We start from the raw sequence: 26,520 nt of genomic DNA, 5'->3' as shown, positions 1-26,520 counted from the left end.
AGACATAGTATCCATAATTGGCCACTAAGATGAACATTCTCTCAAATATACCATCTAAAGAGGTCATAGTTTTGACATGTTTTGGCACAATAAATATAAACTATTTAGCAAAACAGCAGAGTCAATGGTGTGACAGCCATGTGAAATTAGCATGATAAACATAAGAGAAATATAAATCAGTTGTACCATTTATGATAATCTTACAGAAAGTCTGTAAAATATTGTTATGATATACTCAGGTAATATGCTAAAGATAACAAAAACCAATTTTTTTTCCTTTCCAGAAACTCTTTAAATAGAGGGTCACTAAAATAAGAACAAAATATTCATGAATGTGTTTTTGATGACAGTCTTGAATGGGTATTCTGCTCAACTGGAATTATCTATCGGCAATACAATCATCCCCAAATAGAGGATGGGACAAAATAGCATTTATTCTTGTATTATTTATTAATTATTGTATTATTTTCTATATGAACACCTGTATACCTACTTTTGCCCCACCCTGTACATAAATCAGCATCAAATTTAGATATTATTCATAAAATAAGTATTTTGTCTTTTAATACCTGATATATTTCAGCTTGTTTAAGCATTGTGCATTTTCTAATGTTTTTAATTAACTCTGGTCAAAATCTTGCATTCAAATTATTTTGCCAGTGTAATTAATAACCACCTTAGATCCTAAAAATGAATTTTAAAACGGCTTTAAAGAAGTTATGAAAGGCACAAAACAAGTTCTTATCTCTCAACAGGATAAGAATGAAAAAAACTATAATTATGTAGTTGGAAGGAGTTTTAAATGATCAATTAAAAGTGTAGCTTAGTAATTCCTGAGTGGCAGTGATATCAAAAAACATTCCCCAAGCAGCATTAAAGTTACTATTTATTAGTTACCCATAATTAACAATGGGTAAATATGGGAACAAAATATTTAATCAAATGCTTTAAAGCTTTGAGTAAATATTAATAGTTGAAAATGGTATCCAAGAATGGTTAAACATATTTAGAAGAGACAATGGCGACTCAGCATAGTACCTTAGATATATTGCGGTTTCAGTTCCAGACCACCACGATAAAGTGTCGCAATAAAGCGAGTCGTTATCTTTTTTTTTTCTTGAGAGAAAATTTTTTCTTGCCTTGTAAAAGGCGCAACATCTGTGAAGCACATAACGCAATAAAACGAGGTATGCCTATACGGTTAACTATTAATTAGAACCAAGTATATATATATATTATAATCAAGGTCCATGATCATTTCAAAATGTGGTTTTATTAATGCGCATTAGGATGAGTGCCATTCTTATTCTACCTTCTTCTTCTGAAATATTGCCAATTTTAAATAGTCACAGCAAAATTTAGATTAGCCAAAACTACACACGGGTATGTATTGGGAGAGGAGGGGTTCATTTATACCATACTGTGAATATAAATTCATGTCTTGAGTTTATAAACAACACTGAACAACAATACTTCCTTCTAAAATTTTAAGGCAGATCTGTTTAGCATCATGTGTGTGTTATTAATATGGTACAGTGTAGTTTTAGCAACTGTTTTAACTTCCCAGTGAAAATAATACATGTGGTCAGAAACAGGCAACAAAATCTTTTTAGCCCCTCTGCCTTACCAACATTATAAAAACACAAGTTTTTCATATATATATATTACTGTATCAAAACACATTTTAACAGACTTCACAGCTTATTAAAGCTTCAGTTTATAGGCATTCATATGAAAGATTTCTAATACGGAATGTTCGTTTAGAATTCTTCACTGGGCTTCCAGTGTTCTACATCAGAAATGCAGAAGTTCTTCTTCAGTGCAATGTTAGACATTTTACCTCTGTTCATTTATGCTTTTCTTTCAAGGTTTCCCAAATTTTACTTTGGATCTTCATTTTTGTATGCTTGACTTATTTCCTTCCGTATATTTTCAGGTAAGGCAGGTTGATATCTGTATAAATATCCATATGGACGAAGATGATAAACGAGGTATTCTAACTCATACATGGTTGTAGGATCAACATAGTGAAAAGAAACTGCAAGATCAGAACAGCAACCAGGACCCTAAAAAAGTAAAGGAAACAGACATTATTAAATAAGTAGCACATTGTTAAAATACAGTACGCACAAAGTGATAAAGGAAACACTAATTTTAACAGAATCCAATAATTAAAGCTGGCAAGGTTTAAAGAGGCATTTAATTTATTAGACCTGGAAGAAAGGATTTTTTAAAGTTCCTAATGATTTAAAACCAAATATGAAATTGCTAAAGCATTTCAAATTGAAATAATATTCTCTTACTCTAAAGTGTTTCAGCAGAAAAAAAATCCTGAGACTTATTTCAATACAAAGGATAAAGATCTATTTCTTCACGTTTTGCTTTCTCTTCATAATTTTCTCACTATCAATTTTCATTTGGCTGAGCTCCAGAAAGGTGCCTTCAGAACATTCAGTAACTAGAAAGCCTTGCCTATTATGTGTCTGCAATCTAATACTTCATCTACACATTAACCCAAATAGTAGGAGAGGAAGTTTTGAGTCAAACCTAGGTTTGAATCCAAATTTTGCCTACTGGTGTATGACATTGGCAAGTTATTAAATCTTTATAAGCATCAATTTCCCCATCTGCAAAAGATGGTTAAAGGAGATAATGTGCATGAAAAGCTTAGGACTATGCTTTGCCTATAATATATGCTCAATAAATGTCAGCTATTATTGACAGAACAATAACATTCAGGTGGCCCTCAGTAAGTCAGAGTTTAAACCTTCATTCACATTTACGTAATTCTCATACATTCCTAATACAGTTGGTATGAGAACAAGTTTAAAACAAAACAAAATAAAAATACAACAAACAAGAATGAAAACACATAAAAATATAGAAAACTGGAAAAAAAACCCAAACCTGGTCATAGAATTAAACAATCACAGGTCACTTGGGGATCAGAACTGGTATCTGGAGAATGTTTCTGGTGACCCCAACAAAATTGGGATCCTATCTAATGTCTTTGCAAGGACCCAAGGAGAAAGACAGTCTGGTAAGTTACCACAGAAGATTCATACTGACCTACTAAATTGAACATTTAATAATTTATGTTTGGAAGTATGCAGCTTACAATGCTTAAAAATTATCAAGAAATTATTCATTGTATTTTCTCTGGCCTGATTCTCAACTTTTCCTTTGAAATACTGTGAAATCTTGGACAACTATGAAGGCACTGAAATACTATCTGGTGCCTACTTTTTAAAGCTTGAGGGAACATAATAGAAACAAATATGAAAAGTAAACTGTAAGTCAACTTGTGATTACCTCTGTACAATAAGTATATATGAACCACATACTGTAGTTTAATATTTTCTAATAGCCACATTTAAAAAGTAAAAGTAGGTGAAATTAATTTAATGTAATTTAATCTTACTGAATAAATCCATATTATTTTTTAAAATATTTTGTAATATTTTTTAAATTATTAATGAAATCATTCTTTTCAGTTGTGCTAATACCTTGAAATCAGTTATTAATTTTATAATTAAAGCACAGTTCAATGTGGACTTGTCACATTTCAAGCGCTCAATGGTTTAATGTTAGTGGCTATATGCTGGCCAGTACATACTGAACTAAAAAACCAGAACAATAGTAGTTAGTTTTAAATTGCTGATCCTCTTTGGAAGCAATTTTATTTGACTCTGAAATATTGTAATAATATTTTTACAAGATTTACTGCATTAATTATGTTACACTCTATTGTATTATTGCTTTTTAATGGATGGTCAGGATACTGTTATTATAAAGCACTATAAGCAACAAAATATAATAAAACAGCCATAATTATTAAAAATAAAAAAGTTCTTTGCATATTATTATGGTTATTTAAAAAACTTAAGAGTCAAGTGAAAAATCATCCAAAATAAGGAATCTAAGAACAGAGCCAGATTTTAAAGATGCTTTAAAAAACCAAAAGCTTTCATATATATAGGCTAAGAAGTTTTAAGGAAGAGTCTAAGTAGAATAGTAACAAAAATATTAGATACCTAGGGAAATACTTAAGAAGGAATAAAATTCTGAAGAAAACTATAAAACTTCACTAGGGGACCTAAAAGGCAAACTAAAAAATCCTGGGCAACTATGTCCACTGTCCTTAAATTAATAAATTTATACTCAAGGAAAAAAACATAAGAGTTGCCAGAACAGTCTTAGATTAATAACTTAAGTATTTTGTAAAGCTACAAGGTTATAAACATATGGTGCTGAGCCAAACCAAATAGAACATTGGAACAGAACTTGAAATTCAGACACTGATCCTACACTATACCATAGTGTATGATAAAGGAGGTATTTTAAATAAGTAATAAAAAAATGGTATTGAAATAATTAGTTAACAATTTTTTTAAAAATCAGGAGCTCTCTACCTCATCATATGCTAGTAAGTTTCAGATGAATTAGTTAATGTAAATAAAACTGACAAAATAATAGAATAAGTCATATTTAATCATTCCTGACCTATGAAAGAGGCAATTTCACATGAAGGAAATATTTATATATATAGGCAAAAGTACGTTTACAGTTGCTCATAGCCTATATAATAAAAGAGAAACATGCAAATTAACCATCCCTCTGCTTTGCTCAAGCCACGCCCACAAGCCAATCAAGAGCAAGTATGCAAATTAACCCAACTAAGATGGCAGTGGCCACGGAACTGGAGCCAGCAGGAGGCTTGGGTTGCCCCCAGCGATGGAGGAAGCCAAGCTTCCCACCTGCCCTGGCCAGCCCTTGGCTCTGCTCAAGGCTACAAAGTTTCAATTATAGAAGATAAATAAATCCCAGGGGAAAAAAAGAAAGAAAAAAGGAGAGGCTGGGAGCTTGGGTCGCTGGGGGGCTTGGCCAGCCTGAAAACGACCATCAGCCCCTCACCCAGGCTGGCCAGGCACCCCAGCAGGACTTCCCCACCCTGAAGAGGCTGTGGACAGCCTGAAAACGGCCCTCAGCCCCTCACCCAGGCTGGCCACACCGCCATGGGGTGAGGGTCCCCGCTGGGGGGCTTGGCCAGCCTGCAAACAGCCATCAGCCCCTCACCCAGGCTGGCCAGGCACCCCAGCGGGACCCCCACCCTGATCTGGGACACCCTTCAGGGCAAACCAGCCGACCCCCACCCATGCACTAGGCCTCTATCCTACATAATAAAAGGGTAATGTGCAAATTGACCCTAACAGCAGAAAGACTGGGAATGACTGGTCACTATGACACATACTGACCACCAGGGGGCAGACGCTCAATGCAGGAGCTGCCTCCTGGTGGTCAGTGCGCTCCCACAGGGGCAGCTCTGCTCAGCCACAAGCCAGGCTGGCGGCTGCCAGCACAGCGGTGGTGGCGGGAGCCTCTCCTGCCTCCTCAGCAGCACTAAGGATGTCCGACTGCAGCTTAGGCCTGCTGCCCCCTGGCAAGTGGACATCCCCCAAGGGCTGCTGGGCTGCCAGAGGGATGTCTGACTGCCAGCTTGGGCCCAATCCCCCCTGGGGAGTGAGTGGGCCTAAGCCAGCAGGTGAACATCCCCCAAGGGGCCCCAGACTGCGAGAGGGCACAGGCCGGGCTGAGGGACTCCCCCCTCCCACAAGTGCACAAATTTTTGTGCACCAGGCCTCTAGTGGAAAAATAAAATAATACAAGGATAAACTGTTTCAGATACTCTAAACTGTAAACCTATTTTGCCTACCCCTTTTGTGTGTGTGTGTGTATTTACATATAAATATACACACACATCTATTTTAAATCCACTGTATTATGACTGCAAATTCTCTGGTGACAAGTCTATTTCTAGAGAACAGACTCACTTGTAGGGAAGTAAGAAGGTGGAATGAGAAGGGAACTGTATGAAAAGTAAAGTTCTGAACAACCAACTTAAGACCATAAACTCCGATCAACTAGAATATTTTACACTCTCACTTGCTATATAAAATTTTTCTACACTGTATTTTTAGTGATTACTAAAGAGAATGTATGATATTTAGGATGGCTTTAAAATAGTAAATCAGGGAGAAAAAGTAATAAATAATGGATGAGTACTAGAAGTTTGATTTCACATTGGGTTTATATAGAATCTAAGAGAGAAGAGGCAACATTGGAAGTCTGGGTCAGTACTGGCACTCCCAAATCTATTTTATAGTTTTCAATATAACTGAATAAATTTTTACATAAAAAACTAGTTTTTGCCATCCATTTTAAAAATGACTACAATTTAAATAAAAGGTGCACTATAAGCCCTGGCCAGGTGGCTCGGCTGGAGCATCGCTCTGTACACCAAAAGGTTGCAGGTTTGATTACTGGTTAGGATACCTAAACTTCAGATTGCTCTGGATGGAAAACAAAAAAGCCCCCTGTCAAGAACTACTATTTTGGTGATGATTTGAAAGTGCTGGCCTTTCTTGTGGACTGAAGGGTCCTGGGTTTGATTCCAGTCAAGGTCATATACCTCAGTTGCAGGCTCCTTCTGGGCCCAGGCCCTGGTCAAGGTTCATGCAATAGGCAACCAATCAATGTGTCTCTCACACTGATAGTTCTATCTGTCTTTCCCTCTCTCTAAAAATCAATGAAAAAAATATCCTCAGGCGAGGATTAAAAGAAAAGTTCTAGTCTGTGAAGAGAATGATGGCATGACGTATCTTATTTTTATCATAGGGCCAGAGAAAAGAAGGCACAGGATTCTAGTAACTTGCCTAGAGGCATTATCAATTAACTAGAGGCCTGGCCTGCGTCCTCTCACAATCTGGGACCCCTTGGGGGATGTCGGACTACTGGTTTCGGCCCTGAGGGACGTAAAAGTGTGCGAAGCAGCAGGAGGCTGGGGTGCTGCTCCCACTCATCCTGGCCCTGCTGAGCCTGCTGCCACTCGGTGGCACTGCTGTAGAGGCGGGAGAGGTTTGCGCTGCTGCAGCTATGTTCGCCATCTGTGAGCCTGGCGTCTGGTGCCCATTGGTCAGCTAAGCAGTGCTCCCACTGTGGGGTGCACTGACCACCAGGAGGCAGCTCCTGCATTGAGTATCTGTACCCCTGGTGGTCAGTGCACATCATAGCTATGGGCTGGTTGTCCGGTCATCCAGCTGCTTAGGCTTTTATATACATAGACCAGAGGCCTGGTGCACAAATTCGTGCACCAGTGGGGTCCCTCGGTCTGACCTGCAGGATTGGGCCAAAACCGGCTCTCAGACATCCCCCAAGAGGTCCCAGACTGCGAGATGGCGCAGGCCACCGGTGCATGATCGGGGCTGGAGAGGGACCGCAGGAGGGCTCCAGGGTGTGTCTGGCCCATCTTGCTCAGTCCCGATTGACCGGACCCCCGCAGCAAGCTAACCTAGCAGTCGGAGCATCTGCCCCTGGTGGTCCATGCATGTCATAGTGACTGGTTGATCCCGTCAACTGTCTGTTACCTGGTGGTCAGTGCACGTCATAGCGAGCAGTTGAGTGGCCTTAGCATATGATTAGCATATTATGCTCTGATTGAACGGCCGACCAGTGACCAGGCACTTAGCATATTAGGCTTTTATTATATAGGATAGATAACAGAACTGAGTATAAAAGCTGGGTTTTGTGATGCCTGGACTCTTTCAGTCATTCACTGCTGTAATTGGTCATAATAGTGAAAACCCAGCAACAGTCTATTAAATGTTCACATGCAGGAGAATGGATAAATTACAGTACATTCATATATTAGATTATTACACAGAAGTCTAAATTAGTAAAGCAGATACATAGATTAATGTTAAGTTTTACTATATGATATAATTCCATTTATTTAAAAATCTGTAAAATAATACTATATATTATTTATGGACATATAAACATGTAGGAAAAATATGAAAACAAGTCTGGCAATGATAAATATTAAATTCATGATATTATTTGAAGAAGGAGGTAGGAGAAATGGATTTGGGAGGATACACAGGCCTCAACTATATCTATAACCTTTTTCTTTTAAAAAAATCTGAAGCAAATATAGCAAAAGATTAATATTTGGTAAACCTGGTTTGTTGGTACAAGACATTATACTTTTCTCAAATATGAAAAATTTACATCTGAAAAATTTAATAAAATAATGTAATTTAAAATTCTCAAGAATTTATAAATTAAGGTGTCAAATGAGAGCTAAGACTTATTAGATACTTACTGTGTGATAGACACTGCACTGTAATTACAACTAGATGAGAAAGGTAGATTATATCCATTTTACAAATGAGAAAAATGATGCTAGGAAGTTAGACAAATTCTGTCCATACCAGGTCATTCAACTATTAAGTGGGAGAGCATTCAACTATTAAGTAGGTCTTTCTGAACCTCAGAGTCTTTTGATGTATTGTTTCTTAACCACCCAAACTAGAGTAACCCGACTCTACTCTGAGTCACTTAGCATCCCCTTGCATGGCTTTTTCTTCAGGACACTAACCACAACCTAGAATCACATTATATCTTAATTAGTCTGTGTGTTTATTGTATGTCTCCTCATCTAGAATATAAAGTTAATGAGAACTGGAACATGGCCATATTTATTGCTATAGTCCCAGTGCCTGGCATATAGTAGTACTAATATTTGTTGAATGACTGAGTATTGCTGACACTCATATTGTTATTTACTGTGTTATACTGTAACTCTAGATAAAAAGACTAAAGGAGTTCTCAGTGTTACTAAAGAAACATACACATATTAGTTGGGTTTTTTTAAAGTAAGCAAAAGTCAGCCTAAGTATTTATATTGTAATAAAATCTCTAAACTTACCTCTACAGGAGGGTAATAGTTATAATTCCAGTACCAAAATGTTTTAGGTAGATAACCCTTGATTAAGTGGTGCTCTGGTACAAAGGGATGAAAAGTTTCTTTTCCAATGGTATCTCTGGAATCTCCCGCTTCTACATTTATAATTTCCATGCATCTTCCCAGTGCTAAATCTTCAATGGAGGAACTATGTGTACATTTCTCTGTTTTAAACGCATCAACAAATCTCTTCAAGGCTTCTTTGCTCAGTACATATCCTGCTCCTCCACTCATGTAGCCCTGCTTAACATAGGGCTTAAATCTTCTCCCAAAGTAAATGGGTTCTTCAGGGCTGTGTTTTGAGAGAAGCCATCTCAAATTGTCTAGTATAACATATGTGTCGTCATCGGCTTTCATAAACCAATCAGCATCTTCTAGATAGTGATCATGAACATACTGAAAAGCTTTAATTGTTTTCCAGTATAGCTGGTCTCTGCCTTCTCTGGTTTCTAATCCCACAGCAGGGAAGTCTTTGTTTTCTTCTGAACTCATAAACAACACTTTATTACAGCGCTGGGCCCATGTAGCTTTGACATGTTTAGCCTTTTTCTCTAGATTTTGAGGTCCTGTCATAACCCAGCAAAGAATTTTAACCTTCTGATAGAGGTTTTCAGCGATGTCAGTGTTCTCATCTATTAAACAGAAAATTTCAAAGTTCCATTTACATATAATGTGAAATCCAAATAAATTATGTTGAAGAAGACATTTTCTTAAACAGTATCAAAGAGCCACCCTACCCCCGTCCCTGTTTCTATTTACCTAGCTACCATTAGTGATTTAACTGAAAGAAAACAAAACTCAACCTAATATGAACTGTCATTCTGATCTATTGGTTTCATGTCAATCTTATCCAGGAGATCAGTGGAGCTAACAAGAGTTGTCACTATGACTTCAAATTTTCAATAATTTTTCATTGCTCTGAATAAACTCTGAAAGGCAGGAAAGACATGCTGCTGAAGTGGCAGTTTATTTTGAAGCTCACAAGAGTCCACTGTTATGAATTTCTATAAGTACCCTAAGGTGGCTTTTAAAAAAAAGTTTTCCTAACTACCCTAGTTCCATGAAGAGGCATTAATACAGAGTTGAGATTACTTCCAATAGTACTATATCTCATTTCAAAATGCAAAACCACCAGTCAGAAAAAGAACATATGAATAGGAAGAGGTAGTATTTCCAAGATCATCTAGAGTAGTGTTTTTCAAAGTATGGGTTTGCAAAGAAATGTGTAAGGAGCATATGCCAGAATATAAAGCAGCATATTAATTTTTTCATTGAAGAAGTTTTGCTTCTCCCTCCACTTCTAAAAAAGTCCTAAGCAGTGAGCTGAAATGATTTATATCCTGGTGCAAGCTCCTTATCTGGATGCAGGTAAGTAACATACAATTCACTGGCTGTCATGTCAAAACCACATTTTGAGTAGCAATATGCAGAGGAAGAGTTCAACTATAAGATTCTAAATCAGTGCTTTGTGAAGGACCAATTTTTATATACAATAATTTGAGATCTATACTTTTACAAACATGCTAAAAATGAAATACTGAAAAATAAAAATTAAAAATCATATATAAAATCCAAGACCCAGTAAGTTTTTATATTTAGATTTAGACAAAATTATTGTCAAATTACCATAAAATGTCTTTTAATCGTGATTTCAATACTTCTTTAGTTGTGGACCAGCATGAGTTTGCAAAACCACACTTGTATAGCAATGCTCTAGGCATAATCCTCAGAAAGCACATCCTTAAAGTTAAGGTCAACCAGTGAGTTAAGAAGGCTAACACCTGTGAAAAAGTAACAACTACAGACATAAATTTCTAGGTAACTGATTGAGAGGGAATAGAAGGCAAGGTTGGGAAAGGACATGAAAATATACTTATGCCCACTAAATAGCAAGAATTCACAATCTAAAAATGGACAAAATCACCCTATTTTCAATCAGAGAAAATTCATGGTTCTTATACTTGGGAGCCCAATTTCCTAGCTATATAGACATACCAAATCCTAAATGGAAAGGGAAGATGATGGTGGAGGCAGGAATCTGCAATATGTTTCACTAAGAGCAAGAGAACTTTCTCTCCACTGTTGGTAGATATTTTTTCTCATTCTTTCAATTACTCACTCATTAATTACTTTGTAGTAAGCATGTACTAGCACAGGAGATAACAGGATGAATAAGATACATTTGCAAACCAATACTTGCCACATACTAAGAGATGCTATAATTTGAGGTATGTACAAAGGGTTTGATGTGCTGTGGGAAAAGAAAGCAGTGGCTGGCAAATCCTATGGAGCAGTGCAATGGGAAGTTGGCTAGAACAAAGAAGCTGGGATAAAGCAATATCAGCAAAAATCAGAGATAATGCAGAAAATACATCTTTAAATGAGTAGATGCTCACCAAAAGAAAGGAAAAAAGGCATGGTGAAGTTTGGTTGAGTACAGGTAGGTGGGTATAACTCAAGGCCTGATTAGGGGAAAAGCACTATAGATTGAGAAGATATCTGAAAAATGGTAAAGAAAGTGAACTGCTAGATTTAAGTGACAAATGTGATTGACTGGTAAGCAAAGAAAAGCATCTACCATGACTGCGACGTTTCTGACTTGGGCAGATGGTAGTAAGATATATAAAATATGGGATACAGAAGTTAAAGTTTCAGAAGTAGGAAAGAAAAGGAGTTCACTTGCATGTTAAATTTGAGAGGAACAGAACTTTTAGCATACCCTACATTTTATGGGCCTTGGAGGAGGACAAGTTAGGTACCTAATACATGTGCCTGCAGTAAGGTCAACCTAGCACAGCTTACTAGTAGTAGAGGAGCCTCAATCCAATTGATCATTCCAAGACTTAGAGCAATGCTACAGAGCAAATGCACAGTGATTAAACTGCTTTACAATAAGTATACCTGCTCAGAGCTGAATCACTGGTATATAAACATTCACACAACATAAAATAAGTTGTAATGTACTTGCTAGTTCACAAAACTCAACCAAGATCTGACACCTTGCCCTACAACCACCACTTGAGAGGTAGGAAAGAAATAATTTACTGCCAGAAAGATAACAGAAACAACTGTTAATGAGGACCCTCTGCATCCTAGAATTCTAATTGTTTTCAAGCTGGTTGCATTTTTTTCTGTCAAATAAACCACAAATTTTGCAGCGATCTTTGAATTATGTTAATGCCTTTTTATAGTGTCTAGAACTGGGTTAAAGATAAAGACAATAGCCCTAGCCGGTTTGGCTCAGTAGATAAAGCATTGGCCTTCGGACTGAAGGGTCCCGAGTTCGATTCTGGTCAAGGGCACATGCCCAGGTTGCGGGCTCGATCCCCAGTGGCAGGCGAGCAGGAGGCAGCCAATCAATGATTCTCTCTCACTGAATGTTTCTTTCTCCCTCTCCCTTCCTCTCTGAAATCAATAATATGTATATATATACATATATATATATATATATGTATATATATAATTTTTTTTTAAAGATAAAGACAATAAGTGAGAGATGGGAATTAAAACTATGGGGGTTGATGACATCACACAGGCAAAGAAGAGCCAAAGAGACTTGGAGAAAGCCTACATATAACGGGCACACAGAGGGCTCAATTGAGAAAACCTAGTTAGAGATATGAGGCAAGGAGAAAATGAAGTCATTATAACACCCTTAGTTTTTTAATTCCCTAGTTCTTTATGCTTCTAAAAAGGAAAAAAGATAAGTGATATTAACTATTTATAAAATTATAAATTAAAATTTATGTATACCTCTTGTGTTTCTCTAAGAAAACACAACTAAGCAGAAACAAAGACCAAAACAAGATGATAGCAAAAAACAAAGATGCAGATATAAACCATTATAACACAATCAGACTAACTAAAAATTTTCAGAAATAAATCTAGACTTAAAAGTTTTGCCTTTTGCCAAATTACAGTTTCTGAACTATTTCTACTAAAAAATAAATTCAAAATTAATATTTTACTACCTAAGTTCGTCTGGCAATTTCCTTCTTCTGAGGCAAACTGAGAATTGTCATTTAACATCTAAAATTAAGATCACTTTTATCAAAAGATATACTGTGATGTAACAAAATTCATATAACTCTTTGCAATTCTTTCAATACTTACATAGACTGAAAAATACTGTTTAATACTGAAAAATACTCCCTAATAAAGTAATCCATACCTTTATGTTGGCTAGCATCTGCATTGAAGTTCATCTGTCCTTCTAGATGATTCTGTCCATTATCATCTGAATGCCTAGCATGAGGATCATTATGAAGAATCTTAGGTTGGGTGTCACCCTGTTCTCCCAACAAAATACTAAATAGCTGAGAACATAAAACAAATCCAACTGCTGATCCACAGAGGAAGATTAAAAAATTCAGCCAAGTTTTAGAGGCCATTTCCCAAGAGTGTATTTCTGTAAGAAAAAAAAATTAATAGGATGTTATTATAAACTATAGAGCATTATACATACCAAAAGTAAAAAGTCTGATAACTTTTAGCTACACTGGAAAGTTAGTTCCTTTCATATAAGAGAACATATCTAAGAATATTTAACTTTTACCTATGCACAGGAGATAAAAGGATGAATTTATTGCTAAAACAGCACATTATGGACAAGTCAAAAAATGAATAATCATTGTTGAGATGGGAAATGGGTAAATACAAATATGGGAAAATATGATTCAATCAAAATCATTTGAGGAACATTTTAAAAATACAGATCCTGGCTCAACAACTGAAATTTCAGATGCAAAGTGCTGCGACAACTAAAATTTATATTTTTACTTTATTTTTTAAGGAAAAGGTTTGTATTATTCTTTGTTTAAAAAAACAACAACAACAGAAATAAGCAAGCAATAAAGCACTGCATGGAGAAAGAAATCACTCTAAATCCTAAAAATAACTTTTGATGAATATCATTAGAGATGAATAACATCCTATCTAATAATAGACAAACATGGTAATTAACCGTACCTTCGCTACACCTCCCACTGGCTAATCAGCGTGATATGCAAATTAACCCAACCAAGATGGCGGCCGGCAGCCACGCAGCTGAAGTGATCAGGAGGCTTGCTTGCTCCAGTGATGGAGGAAGCGAAGGTTCCCTGTCTGCTGTGGCCCGGCTCTGAGCTCTGAAAGCAACAAAGTTTCAATTATAGAAGCTAAACAAACCCCATATACCTGCTTTTAGCAGGCTGTGGCCTCAGAGCTGGAGCGAGCAGAAGCTGGCTCTCAGCTCCAGTGACGGCAACAAAGTTTCAATTATAGAAGGTAAATAAATCCCAGAATAAAAAAAAAAGAAAAAAAGGAGAGGCTGGGAGCTTCAGTCGCCAGACAGCCTGAAAACAGCCCTCAGCCCCTCACCCAGACTGGCCAGGCACCCCAGTGGGGACCCCCACCCTAAAGGGGGTGTGGCCAGCCTGAAAACAGCCATCAGCCCCTCATCCAGGCTGGCCAGGCACCCAAGAGGGACCCCCACCTTGATCCGGAACACCATTCAGGGCAAACCAGCCGGCCCCCACCCGTCACCAGGCCTCTATCCTATATAGTAAAAGGGTACTACGCAAACTGACCCTAACAGCAGAAAGACTGGGAATGACTGGTCACTATGACACACACTGACCACCAGGGGGCAGATGCTCAATGCAGGAGATGCCTTCTGGTGGTCAGTGCGCTCCCACATGGGGGAGCTCTGCTCAGCCACAAGCCAGGCTGATGGCGGCCAGTACAGCAGTGGTGGTGGGAGCCTCTCCTGCCTCCTCAGCAGCACTAAGGATGTCCGACTGCAGCTTAGGTCTGCTCCCCGCTGGCAAGTGGATATCCCCCGAGGGCTGCCGGGCTGCCAGAGGGATGTCTGATTGCCATCTTAGGCCCAATCCCCCGGGGAGCAGGCCTAAGCCAGCAGGTGAACATCCCCCGAGAGCTCCCGGACTGTGAGAGGGGGCAGGCTGGGCTGAGGGACGCCCCACTCCAGTGCATGAATTTTCACGCACCAGGCCTCTAGTCCTGTATAATAAAAGCCTAATATGCAAATTGTCCCCTCGACTAGGAGTTCGACCACTCACTATGACATGCACTGACCACCAGGGGGTGGCACAGAACATGGCGGGCATTGGCAACACAGCATTGGAGGCGCTGCTGGCCCTGATGGGCCCCGACGAGAGTGGGGCCGTGGTGGGCTGGTGGATCAGGTGAGCTGGCAGCACCAGGCCAAGGCAAGACCCACAGATGGCGACCAGAAACAGTGGCAGGGGGCGAGGCTCTAAGGCTCTGAAAGAGTCGGGGGGGAGGGGAGGGCTGGCCCCAACCCATTGCCTGTAGATGGCAGCCAGTGGCTGGCAGGCCCTGATTACCCAATTGGGGCTGGGCCCTGGGCTGGGATGGGGAACTGGGAGTAGGTGGCGGACCAACCTCCTGCAGCGCCCGGGCAGGGGCTGCAACCTCTTGCTGGCTACCTGAAGGTGGGGGTGACGGGGATGGAGGTGCAGTGAGAATGTGCTGAGCTCTCACTTCCCCTGCTACCCTCTTCCAAAAAACCAGGGCTCGTGTGCCAGGGAAGACCCTGTGCTCAGGTGCCAGGTGCCCACGAGGAGCTCACCCCACACCCACGCAGCCTCTTCCGGGTGAGCTGGGCCGCAGCCGCTGGGACCACAGGGGCTGGTAGGGCTCCCTGTGGGTTTGCGCAGGAGCCAGTCTGTGAGGCCAGCTGGGAGAGAGTGTGCTGCCCGCCCGGCTTTGGTGTGGCACCGCTAGGCGGCCCAGAGGCCCACGCTGCGCCCCGACCCGTGGTGTCCAGCTGCGCTCACTGCATTTCCACATGGGGACTCGGGTGCCGTGACTCAGGCGGAGGGGGCCGTGCAGGGGTCTAGGTGCTGCCCAGGGCTCAGAGGTCAGCTGGGACCTGCCCTTCCACACCAGATGCTCACACTTTGATCACCAGCCAGGCCTAGGGATCGCACCCGTGCAATGAATTTCGTGCACCAGGCCTCTAGTCTTTAGGAATAACAGAGACAGAGATAGGAGAGATACTTATAGCTAACATTTGATTCTTGTACTAAGAGCTTTACATGGATTACTTTAAACCAGTGGTCAGCAAACTGTGGCTCGCGAGCCACATGCGGCTTTTTGGCCCCTTCAGTGTGGCTCTTCCACAAAATACCACGTGCGGGTGTGCATGTACAGTGCAATTGAAACTTTGTGGCCCATGTGCAGAAGTCGGTATTTTGTGGAAGAGCCACACTCAAGGAGCCAAAGAGCCACATGTGGCTCGCGAGCCGCAGTTTGCCAACCACTGCCTTAAACCATAAACTAAAGACCACTGATCCCATTTCATAGATGAATTCAGACAGAGAGGTTGGTAACCTTTCCAGGATCACATTAGCAATCTAAATCAAGAGTTCAGACTCTTGCCCTGGCCAGGTGACTCAGCTGATTGGAGTGTCATCCTGTACACCAAAATGTTTCAAGTTCAATTCCTGGTCAAGGCACATCTGTAGGTTATAGGTTTAAATTCCACTCGGGGCAGGTAGGAGAGGCAACTGATCAATGTTTCTCTCACATCAATGTTTCTCTCTTTTTCCCTTCCTCTCTCTAAAATCAATAAACATATCCTTTGGTGAGATTAAAAAAAAAAAAAGTTCAAACGCTTCACCATTTTGCTATAGTTTTACAAAATTTGGCTTGTAAATTTGTATATTTACAAAATAGTCCTGCTATTTTAAATACTTAACATATTAAGTTAGATTTACTTGAATTTATGAAAAAAGAGAAATTAAATAAATCTAAACAAACTTTGAATGTTAGCTTAACATTTCTGACATGACCGCCCTCTTTTCAATGATCCCTTTGAAGATAAACATTATGAAAAACATAAAACAATTGGAAGCATGTACACACCCTGTATGACTAAAAATTAAATAATGCTGATTTTAAAAAAAATCAAGACTTAACTAAAAAAACTGGGGAGACAGACTATGTTCATGAAATAGAAGACTCAACATAGTAAACATGTCAATTCTCCCTAACTGGATACACAGATTTAATTCAATTTCTATGAAAATTCTTTCAAGATTTCTTGTATAGACAAGATTATTCTAAAACATATATGTTAAGGTGAATGAACTAGAATAGCTTGACAATTTTTTTAAAAAGAAGAATAAAGTGGGAGGAATCAGTCTATGTGAATTTAAGATATCTTATAGTGACTGAAATCAAGACTATATAGTACTGGAGTACAAGGCTCATGGACCAATAGAACAGAATAGACAACCGAAAAATAGATTATTTGATAACTGTACAATGTCAAATATCAACTGATATTTGTATAAAGGCAGCTGAGTGGAGGAAAGATAAGAATTTTCAATAAATTTTGCTGGGAACTCTAGGCCAAAAATAAGTAAGTAAATAAATAATTTTAAAAAATTAAAAAAAAAATCTTGACCTAAATCTCACATCTTATACAAAAATTAACTCCAAATGAACCTTGGACTTAAATATAAAATATGCAACTATAAAACTTTTAGGGGGAAAAAAAACCCACAAAAGAAAATATTGATCTAGAACTAGGCAAAGAATCCTTAGACTTGACAGTAAAAGCACAATCCAAAAAAGGGAAAGATTAATAAGTTGGACTTCATTAAAATTAAACTTGTGCTCCACAAAAGACACTACTGAGAGACTAAAAAGACAAGCTACCCCTAACCGGTTTGGCTCAGTGGCTAAAGCGTCGGCCTGCGGACTCAAGGGTCCCAGGTTCGATTCCGGTCAAGGGCATGTACCTTGGTTGCGGGCACATCCCAGGTGGGGAGTGTGCAGGAAGGCAGCCGATAGATGTTTCTCTCTCATCAGTGTTTCTAATTCTCTATCCCTCTCCCTTCCTCTCCGTAAAAAAATCAATAAAATACATTTAAAAAAAAAAAGATAAACTGGAAGAAAATATTTGCAAACTACATATTTAACAAAAGAACTAGTATTTAGAATATATAAGGAATTCTTAAGCCTAGCTGGTTTGGCTCAGTGGGTAGGGTGTCTGCCTGCTGACAGAAAAAGCTCCAATCAATGATTCCCTCTCATCAGTGATGTTTCTACCTCTCTCTCCCTCTTCTTTCCTCTCTCTGAAATCAATAAAAACGTGTATTTTTTAAATCATGCAGAGAGAAAGTAGAATAGGTTGCTAGGGACTTAGGGGGGAGGGGGAGAGCAACAGGGAGTTATTGTATAACTAGAGGCCCGGTGCACAAAAATCTGTGCACTGGGGGGGGGGGTCCCTCAGCCCGGCCTGTGCCCTCTAGCAGTCTGGGACCCCTCAGGATATAACGACCTGCTGGCTTAGGCCTGCTCCAGGGTGGCAGAGGGCAGGCCCAATCCCTAGGTGCCTGCCCTGCAGCCCCTGGTCGGGCTCAGAGCAGGGCCGATTGGGGAGTTGGGGCGCCACCCCCTGTCATGCACAGAGCAGGGCGGATCAGGGGGTTGGGGCACTCCCCCCCGTCACACGCAGGGCAGGGCCGATGGGGAGGTTGCGGATCCACCCTGTCACACACAGAGGAGGGCCCCTGAGGGGTTGGGGCACCTTCCCCGTCACGAACAGAGCAGGGCCGATCAGGGGGTTGGGGCGCCGCACCCTGTCACACACAGAGCCGCAGGGCGATCAGGGGGTTGGGGAGCTCCCCCCTATCAGGCACAGAGCAGGGCCGATCAGGGGGTTGGGACGCCTTCCCCTGTCACGAACAGAGCAGGGCAGATAGGGAGGTTGTGGCCCCACCCCCTGTCACACACAGAGCCGCAGGGTGATCAGGGGGTTTGGGTGCTGCCCCCTGTCACACTGATCCCGGTGCCGGGAGGCCTCTCAGCTTCACTGATCCCGGTGCTGTGAGGCATATTACCCTTTTACTATATAGGATAGAGGCCTGGTGCATGGGTGGGGGCTGGCTGGTTTGCCCTGAAGGGTGTCCTGGATCAGGGTGGGGGTCCCGCTTGGGTGCCTGGCTAGCCTGGATGAGGCGATGAAGGCTGTTTGCATCTGGTCATACCCCCTTCAGGGTGGGGGTCCCCACTGGGGTGCCTGGCCAGTCTGGGTGAGGCGCTGAGGGCCGTTTTCAGGCTGGCATGTGACTGAAGCTCCCAACTGCTCCTTTTTTCCTTTTTTTTTTTTATTCTTGGATTTATGGCTGTCACTGGAGCTGAGCGCCGGCTTTAGCTGTGAGACGTCGCTGCTGAAAGCAGGTTTCTGGCTTTGTTAACTTTCTGTATTTGAAACTTTGTTGCGACTCCAGCTCTGAGATCCCGGCTGACTGAAAACAGGTTTCTGGGGTTTTGTTTAGCTTCTATATTTGTAACAATGTTTCTTAGCAGCTCAGAGCCCAGCAGAGGCAGGCGGGGAACGTTGGAGTCCTCCGTCACTGAAGCAAGCAAGCCTCCTGTTTGTGTCAGCAGCCTGGCTGCCGGCCGCCATCTTGGCTGGAAGTTAATTTGCATATCGCCCTGATTAGCCAATGGGAAGTGTAGTGGACATACGGATAATTACCATGTTTCTCTTTTATTAGATAGGATGGGTATAGCATTTCAGTTGCACAACAATATAAATGTACCTAATACCACTGAAACTTACACTTAACACATTGTTTGCGGGTAGTTTTTATCGCGCGCTAACAGGTGGCGTGGGCCATTTTTGCTAATTTTTTGCGCAAATGGCAACGTTCAGTAAAATTACGATAACTTTAGTTTACGTATTTATACGTTACCCGCATTCTACCGCTAGTCTATAAAAAACGTATTAATACGTGTCCTGTGCTCTACTACACTGGTAGAACGTATAAATACGTAAAACGTGTAAACACGTTTCCCGCATACAATGTGTTAAAAATGGTTAAGATGGTAAATTTTGTGTCTTTTACCATAATAAAAAATAATGGAAAAACAAATCAACAAAGAGATGTTGATTTTCTCCAAATTAACCTATATATGTAATGCACCCCAACAAAAATATAAGGTTTTTTAAAGTTAAACAACTTGGTATAAAGTATTCACATAGTATGGAAAAAAAAACATGTGAACATGAGAAATTCTGGAAAGGGATATGGGGGTGAACTAACCCTACCAGACCCAGTTAAATACAAGATTTTAAAAATCTAATAATGATGAAATTATTCTAAATGCTGTTTGGAAAAATAAGCATGAGTATACTGGAAAATTCTTGAAAGGGACACACTGGGGGTTGGAGGGTAGATTAGGCCTACCAAATATTAAAATATATTACCTACAATAAATGGTGGTATAGTAATAAAAATAATTTTATATTCAGGTCAAACAGGCATATCAATGTATCCGTGAATCTGTAAAAAAAAATTTTTAATTTAAAAGACATAGCACTGAGAAACTTTTTCTCTCTATAACCAGACTGTCACAAAGTGTATCAATGATATTACAACATCCCACTCTTGCATGGATGATGAATCATTAATTTAACAGAAGCAGCCTCAATTTCCAAATCAGATAAGGATTTCTCAGACACAACATTCCACATTTATCTTAACTTTGTAGTCTCCAAGGCAACAGGACTCTGACTGGGCTTCTTAGCTTATGCCGGATGTTAATTAACTCCTTGACACACAGTCTCCCTGTGCTTTAAACCTATCAAATATTGATTCATTTAAATTGTATCTAAACCCACTGTTCAAAACCCTATAATAGCCCTGTCCCTTCTTTATTTAGTGAAATGCTGGCAGTTCCTCTGGTGTTTAGTCTCTCATAGCAAGTTAATTAACCTACCTTTGTAAGCCCAAAGATAGCCCTGTTGGTTTTTATCAGATCAAAATAATCTATTAGAAAAACAAGCACATATGGAAATTTAATACATAAGCCACATAGCATTTCAAATAAAGATGGATCATTCAAGAAATGATATTGAATTAATCATATGGGAAAAAGTAAAAAGCACAGATGGAATTTCTCTTTCAAATTCCAAATGATTCTAAGATTTCAATATTTAAAAAATAAAATAAAAACAAAATTAGGAGAAAACCTATTTTTATATTTTTATATAAAGAACTGAGATCGTCCCCAAACTCAAAAGCTATGACTAAATTGTATGAGGTTATTCATTGGATAAATTTCTGGCAGTGAAACTGCTGGTTCAAAGGTATGTTTCTATATTAAATGTTAAAAAAAATATGTGCAGCAAAAAAAAAAAAAACAAAATAAGCAAAAAGTATCATAAAGAGAAAAACAAAAGATCAACCTAATATAAAAACAGATACTTAAAAAAGGATGTACCTAATAAGAAAATACAATGGTCAAGGATGTTCAAATTTCAGTCATATTTAAGGAAGGTAAAGTAAATGGAGATACTATTTTTAACCTGTCATACTGGAAAAAAAATTTAAATTTAATAACACCCAATATTGACATAGATGTGAGAGAAAACTGGCACTCATACATTCTTTCTCACAATATTTACTGTCTTTTGGAAGGGCAATTAGGCAATATTTTTTTTATACTCACCTGAGGTGTACGTTTACTGATTTTAGAAAGGTTGTGGGACAGAAAGGAAAACATCGATGTGAGAGAAACATTGACACATTGCCTCCTCTACACGCCTCGACTGAAGATCGAACAAGCAACCTATGTACTAGTAATGTGCCCTGACCAGAAATCAAATCCAAAAACTTTTGGTGTATGGACCAACGCTCCAACCAACTGAGCAACCTGGCAAGGGTTGGCAATATCTTTTAAATTTTTGAAATTAATATGCCTTGTCCTATCATTTCATAACCAGAAATTTCTCTTAGGGACATAATCTGAAAGATGTTCTTGGTAGCCACAGCAATGTTTATTTACTGACAAGGAATTAGTTTATACAGAAAATAATAACATTTTCTTTTTCATCTCTACACCTAGCTCTCCCCAAAGGTAACTACTACTGCTTCTTATGTATCCATGGAAAAAAAGTAATGCCTGTATAAGCATAAATGTATGTACATCCTTTAATTTATATCGAAGAGATGATGCTCTATAACCATTAATCTCCACTTTACACTTTTCACTTATTTTCTCTCATAACACCCATGTAAGATAAAAGATTTATTTTTTAAGACAAAGCTCTACAGTTTGTATAGTATGATTGCATTTGGCTTTTTAAATGCTTCTGTATATATAAAAAATTCTAGAATGATGTACAATAGCCCCCCCCCCCCACTTTATCTGCAGTTTCACTTTCCATTATTTCAGTTACCTGTAGTCCGAAAATGTTAAATGAAAATTCCAGAATAAACAATTCATAAGTTTTAAAATGCCCACTGTTCTAAGTAGCATGATGAAATCTCACACCATCCAGCTCTGTCCCACCCAGGACATGAATCATCCCTTTGTACACATCTAGGCTGTAAATGTTTCCCCCTCATGTTAGGCATTTAGTAATTAGGTTATCAGATGAGCTAGTATTGGTATGAAAGTGCTTATATTGAAGTAATCCTTATTACTTAATAATGGCCCCAAAGCACAAGAGTAGTGTTGCTTTCAAAGAGAAACCATAAGAAATTATGTATATGTGTATGTATGCTGAGGGGGAAAAACCAGTATATACAGGCATACCTCATTTTATTGCACTTTGCTTTATTGTGCTTCACAGATGTTGCCTTTTTTTTTTTTTTTTTATAAAACAAATTAAAGGCAAAACCCTCCACCAACTAAAAGATTATGACTTGCTTTATTGCAATGATCTGGAACTGAACTCATAATATCTCTGAAGTATGTATGTATAACAGGGTTTGGTACTATCCACAATTTCAGGCATCTTCTGGAGTTCCTAGACCATATCCCCCATGGATAAGGGGGAACTACTGAATACAAAATATTTAACAAGGGATACCTCTGGGAATTAAGACTGGGTGGCATGGGCAGCAAGGACAAATTTATTTGCATTTTATAACTTTTTTATGTTTTACTTTTTAAAAACAAGTACATACCTATTACTTTTCTGACAAAACTTAAATAAAGGAAGATATTTTATATAGGGAATGAAATAATATAAGAAAAACTAAATTGCACTGATTTCCCACACTTGTTACACAAAAAGATCTCTTGATCCTTTCCAGAGTTCCTCCAACTTTCAGATTTATATACACACAAAGCATTTCCACCTGGACCACAGGCATGTTAAGTTCAACATGTCCAAAAGTGACTCACTGCCTTCCTCCCTTAAGCCTGCTCATTTTACCTAATTTACTGGTAATTACCTAAATTACTGACCAATGGGTTCCTATTTCACCAGGAGCCATTGGATTATTTAAAGTAAAAATTAGGGAAACATTGTTAACACTCTCCTTACTTTACCCCATATCCAATTACCAAATCTTGCCAATTTTATTTCCTAAATATTTTTCTAATCCATCCTCTCCTCTCCATTTTTACTACTTGTCCTATTTTAGACCCTCCTCTCTCCCCTAAGATCCTGCAATAGCTCACCAGTCTACCCGACTCAAGGCTATCTCTCCTCAATTTATTCCCATTCTGTTATCAGAATGGCCTATCTAAAATGAAAAGTTGAACTCTATCAATCCATGGGACCCCGCTGCCTACAAGACAAAAACTAAGGACATGATAAGGCCCCTCCTTGACCAGACTCTGTCCAGGTTTCCAGCCTCATATGTTAATACTCCATGCCTTATAATCTATGCTTCAGCAATCCTGAACTCCAGTTTGCTAAATATCCCAGTGCAATTAGCTCCGCTATTCCTATTGTCTTCTCTGTCTACACAACAAACACCCTCTTCCCTCCACCATCTATGCCCCAACTGCGTAAGCCCCGGTAAGCCAAAGTTTCTTAACTTGGCACAATTGACATCTTGAGCTGAATAAATTCTCTGTTGTGGGGGGCTGTTGTTCACTGTCAGATGTTTAGCAACATCTGGAGCCTATACTCACAAGATGCCAGTAGCACTCCCCCTAGTTGTGACACAGGAGTTTTTTTCTCAAAAGGTCGGACACATTTCCTATTTTCACACATTACAGATTTTGGCATTTATGTACAAATTTAAGCACAAAGTGAAAATTTAAGTACACATTAGATACACATTTAGATTTTAGGATAAAATGCTACTTCTCTTTTTATGGAACAATTCCCCATTTTTTCTTCTTGCTTCTTTTAAAAGAATGACCTTAATCCCACTGAATTTTCAGTGAAAGAATTTTGTCATGGCTTTCTTTCAATCTTGTTAGTTTGTATACTAACCTTTTTACTCAAATCTCAACAAATCTTCTAAAAGTCTCATACTTATTATACTTGTAAGCTTAAAGTTGTAAGTGAATCTGAACTGAAGTTCAGCATGATTGTCCATTTCCATCTAATGATTGTTTATGCCTGTACTGTCACAAGAATTCCAATCAATGATTTTACCATACAAAGACTATTTTATATTGTCATGGTTTGTAAAGTTCATAAGCTATATATGATGCAATTTTTACCTTAGTGAGCACAAATCAGTACACAAATATACAGTAAAAGGCATATGTCTATTGACAAACTTGTGTATTGCCATGACTAAGTGAACATTAATTCATTATATGTACTCCTAAATAAGTCTGTGATAAAATTCTAAGAATTTCAAGAATTTCTGAATACTAAATTTACTCAGCAATATATAATCTATACCAAAAAGCATATTTTTTTAAAAAAACAAACCATACCTATCTTTAAATGGGTAGTAACCACAAAATATTTTTTAAATGCTGAGTCCTAAGTAAAAAGATTCATTGAAACCTTCCAACCAAATTTGAGAGACACATTTAATAGTTCTCCACTAGTACTAAAAAACCATACTCATTTCCTGTAAAGAACTTTAATGAGTCACACTTTCCTGACTAAATCATTATTTTACTGAACATATGGTAAAAAAAGAGTTACCTGTTGCTTTACATTCACTTAAATTGCACATCATCAATACACAATAAGGCAGGCTGAAAATGCATCTAGTTTACTATACACGATACTCAGAAGTACACAGCATCACGCACAAGGCTCATCTGACATTCATCTGATAAAGGTGTAAAAAGCTGTCTAAACCCCTCTTAAAAACTCAAGGAATATGGGGATAAGGACACATATGTAATAACTTAATCAAGAAATTTAAAAAAAAAAGACACAGGAAACTCAAGATTCCCACCGTCTACACTTACACCGGAATTAAACCACCTGAAGTCAGGCAGGACGCTTGCTCCCGGTGCCCAGCACAGCTGGCTCTCTGTTCTAAGTCCAGCTGGTCGCACAGGAACCTATTTCCGCCCCTTACACCTCGGCCTAATCACCCACTCTAACGCATTCAAGTCCAACTTTTACAACTAACTTTTACATTTCATAATGGAATCAATCCATGGTTTAGCATAACAGTTCCCAACCCGAAAACGTAAAAAGGATATGCCACAATATCTATCATAGAGTTTAGAGACCCAGATCATGAATCTAGTCACCATTTCCAGCGCGTGTGGTACAGGCAGGCGTTAGGGTAAGCGCTAGGGAAAAATAAGTCCCCACCCCTAAATTACGGTCATCTTTTAAGAGAATATAATTTACCCAAACCCCAGCTGTCTGGCCACCTTGGCAGCATCTACTAAGCAACTCGCACCTGGGGAAGGGGAAGAGAAGAAGGAAACCTTTTCCTCCTCCTTGTCCCCGCGGGCAAGTGCCCAGAGCACAGCGGGCTGGGTCATCCCGCCAAGCCAGGGGGACTTAAAAGGGGGCATGTGTCCCCGACAAACCTGAAGATCCGCCGCAGCCCGGAGGAAGCCGCCGGCACTCGGGGAAGGAGCCCGCTCGCTGGGCGCCCGGCTGGCGCGGCAGTCCAGCGGCTCCCGGGGAAGGTGCCCACACCTGAGCCGCCGGTCCCGCTCGACCCGCGGGCGGAGGGGCAGGACCGCTACAGGGTCCCGCCGGAACCCGCCGCCGCCGCCGCCGATCGCCTGCAGGGCAGCGCGCGAGGAGGAGAGAGGCGCGCGAGGGCGACAGGGAAGGACCCGCGGCGAAGAGGAAGCAACAACTGAACAAAATAGCGGCCGGCAGGGCAGGCGGACCCAGGCGTGGTTCGCAGAGGCGCCGGGCGCAGGAAGTGCCCGCGCCGCCCTCAGAAGCCCGCACGCCCCCAGCGCCGGCGGCGACTCCCAGACACCTGTTTAGCGGCACCCGCGCTCGGGTGCCACCCTCCAGCTCCCCCCGCCAACACTCCGAGCCCGGGAAGGACGCGGGGAAGCCAGACCTCGGACTCGCAGCCTGAGGGCGCCTCCGCCGGCCGTACCTGACATCCGCGGCGACTCCCTCTCGCCCCTCCTGGGGGGCGGCGGAGAGGAGAACGACACGAGACCGGCGACCTTCGCTCCACTCGGCAGCCGCAGAAGTGCTCGTGGCCGCTAGCCGGGGCCGCCCGCTGCCGCCTAGATTTCTCCCCGGCAGCGGCGGCGGCGGCGGCGGCGGCGGCGGCGGCAGCGGCAGCGGCGGCCGAGGGGAGCCCGGCGCCCGCTCCCGCCCTCTCGCACCGCCCCTCCCCGCAGCCGGTCCAGGCCGCGGCCCGCCAACGGCGCAGGCGCCACCCAGGGGTCTCCTGGCGGTGACGTCGCCGCGGCGGCCCCGGCCCCAGGGAAGAGCCGAGCTAGTGGGGGCGAAGTGGGCGGGGCTACGGCGACGTGCGGACGCGGGGATTGGCCGCCGAGCGCACGCCCCGCCCTCGGGCGAAGGTCGT

The 26,520-nt window shown here is 40.5% G+C and overlaps 1 protein-coding gene across 2 annotated transcripts; it reads right to left on the bottom strand.

Annotated features, from left to right (window-relative positions):
* Positions 1–869: 869 nt before the first annotated feature.
* On the bottom strand, positions 870–26,351 carry C1GALT1 (core 1 synthase, glycoprotein-N-acetylgalactosamine 3-beta-galactosyltransferase 1). Of its 2 annotated transcripts, none has more exons than XM_081102522.1 (4): positions 26,080–26,351; positions 12,975–13,211; positions 8,768–9,435; positions 870–2,066 (listed from the first exon to the last, which is right to left on the bottom strand). In XM_081102522.1, exons 1-4 carry the CDS (start codon positions 26,084–26,086, stop codon positions 1,881–1,883), a joined length of 1,098 nt encoding a protein of 365 aa, XP_080958648.1. In that variant the 5' UTR covers positions 26,087–26,351; the 3' UTR covers positions 870–1,880. The 2 variants fall into 2 exon arrangements, with proteins under 2 accessions (XP_080958648.1, XP_080958649.1); XM_081102523.1 differs by lacking the exon at positions 26,080–26,351 and adding an exon at positions 13,772–13,805.
* Between the last annotated feature and the right edge of the window lie 169 nt (positions 26,352–26,520).

Source organism: Myotis nattereri (assembly GCF_964212035.1).
Source record: "Myotis nattereri genome assembly, chromosome: 11".
Classification (NCBI taxonomy): Eukaryota; Metazoa; Chordata; class Mammalia; order Chiroptera; family Vespertilionidae; genus Myotis; species Myotis nattereri.
This window is presented reverse-complemented; position numbering and strand designations above follow the sequence as displayed.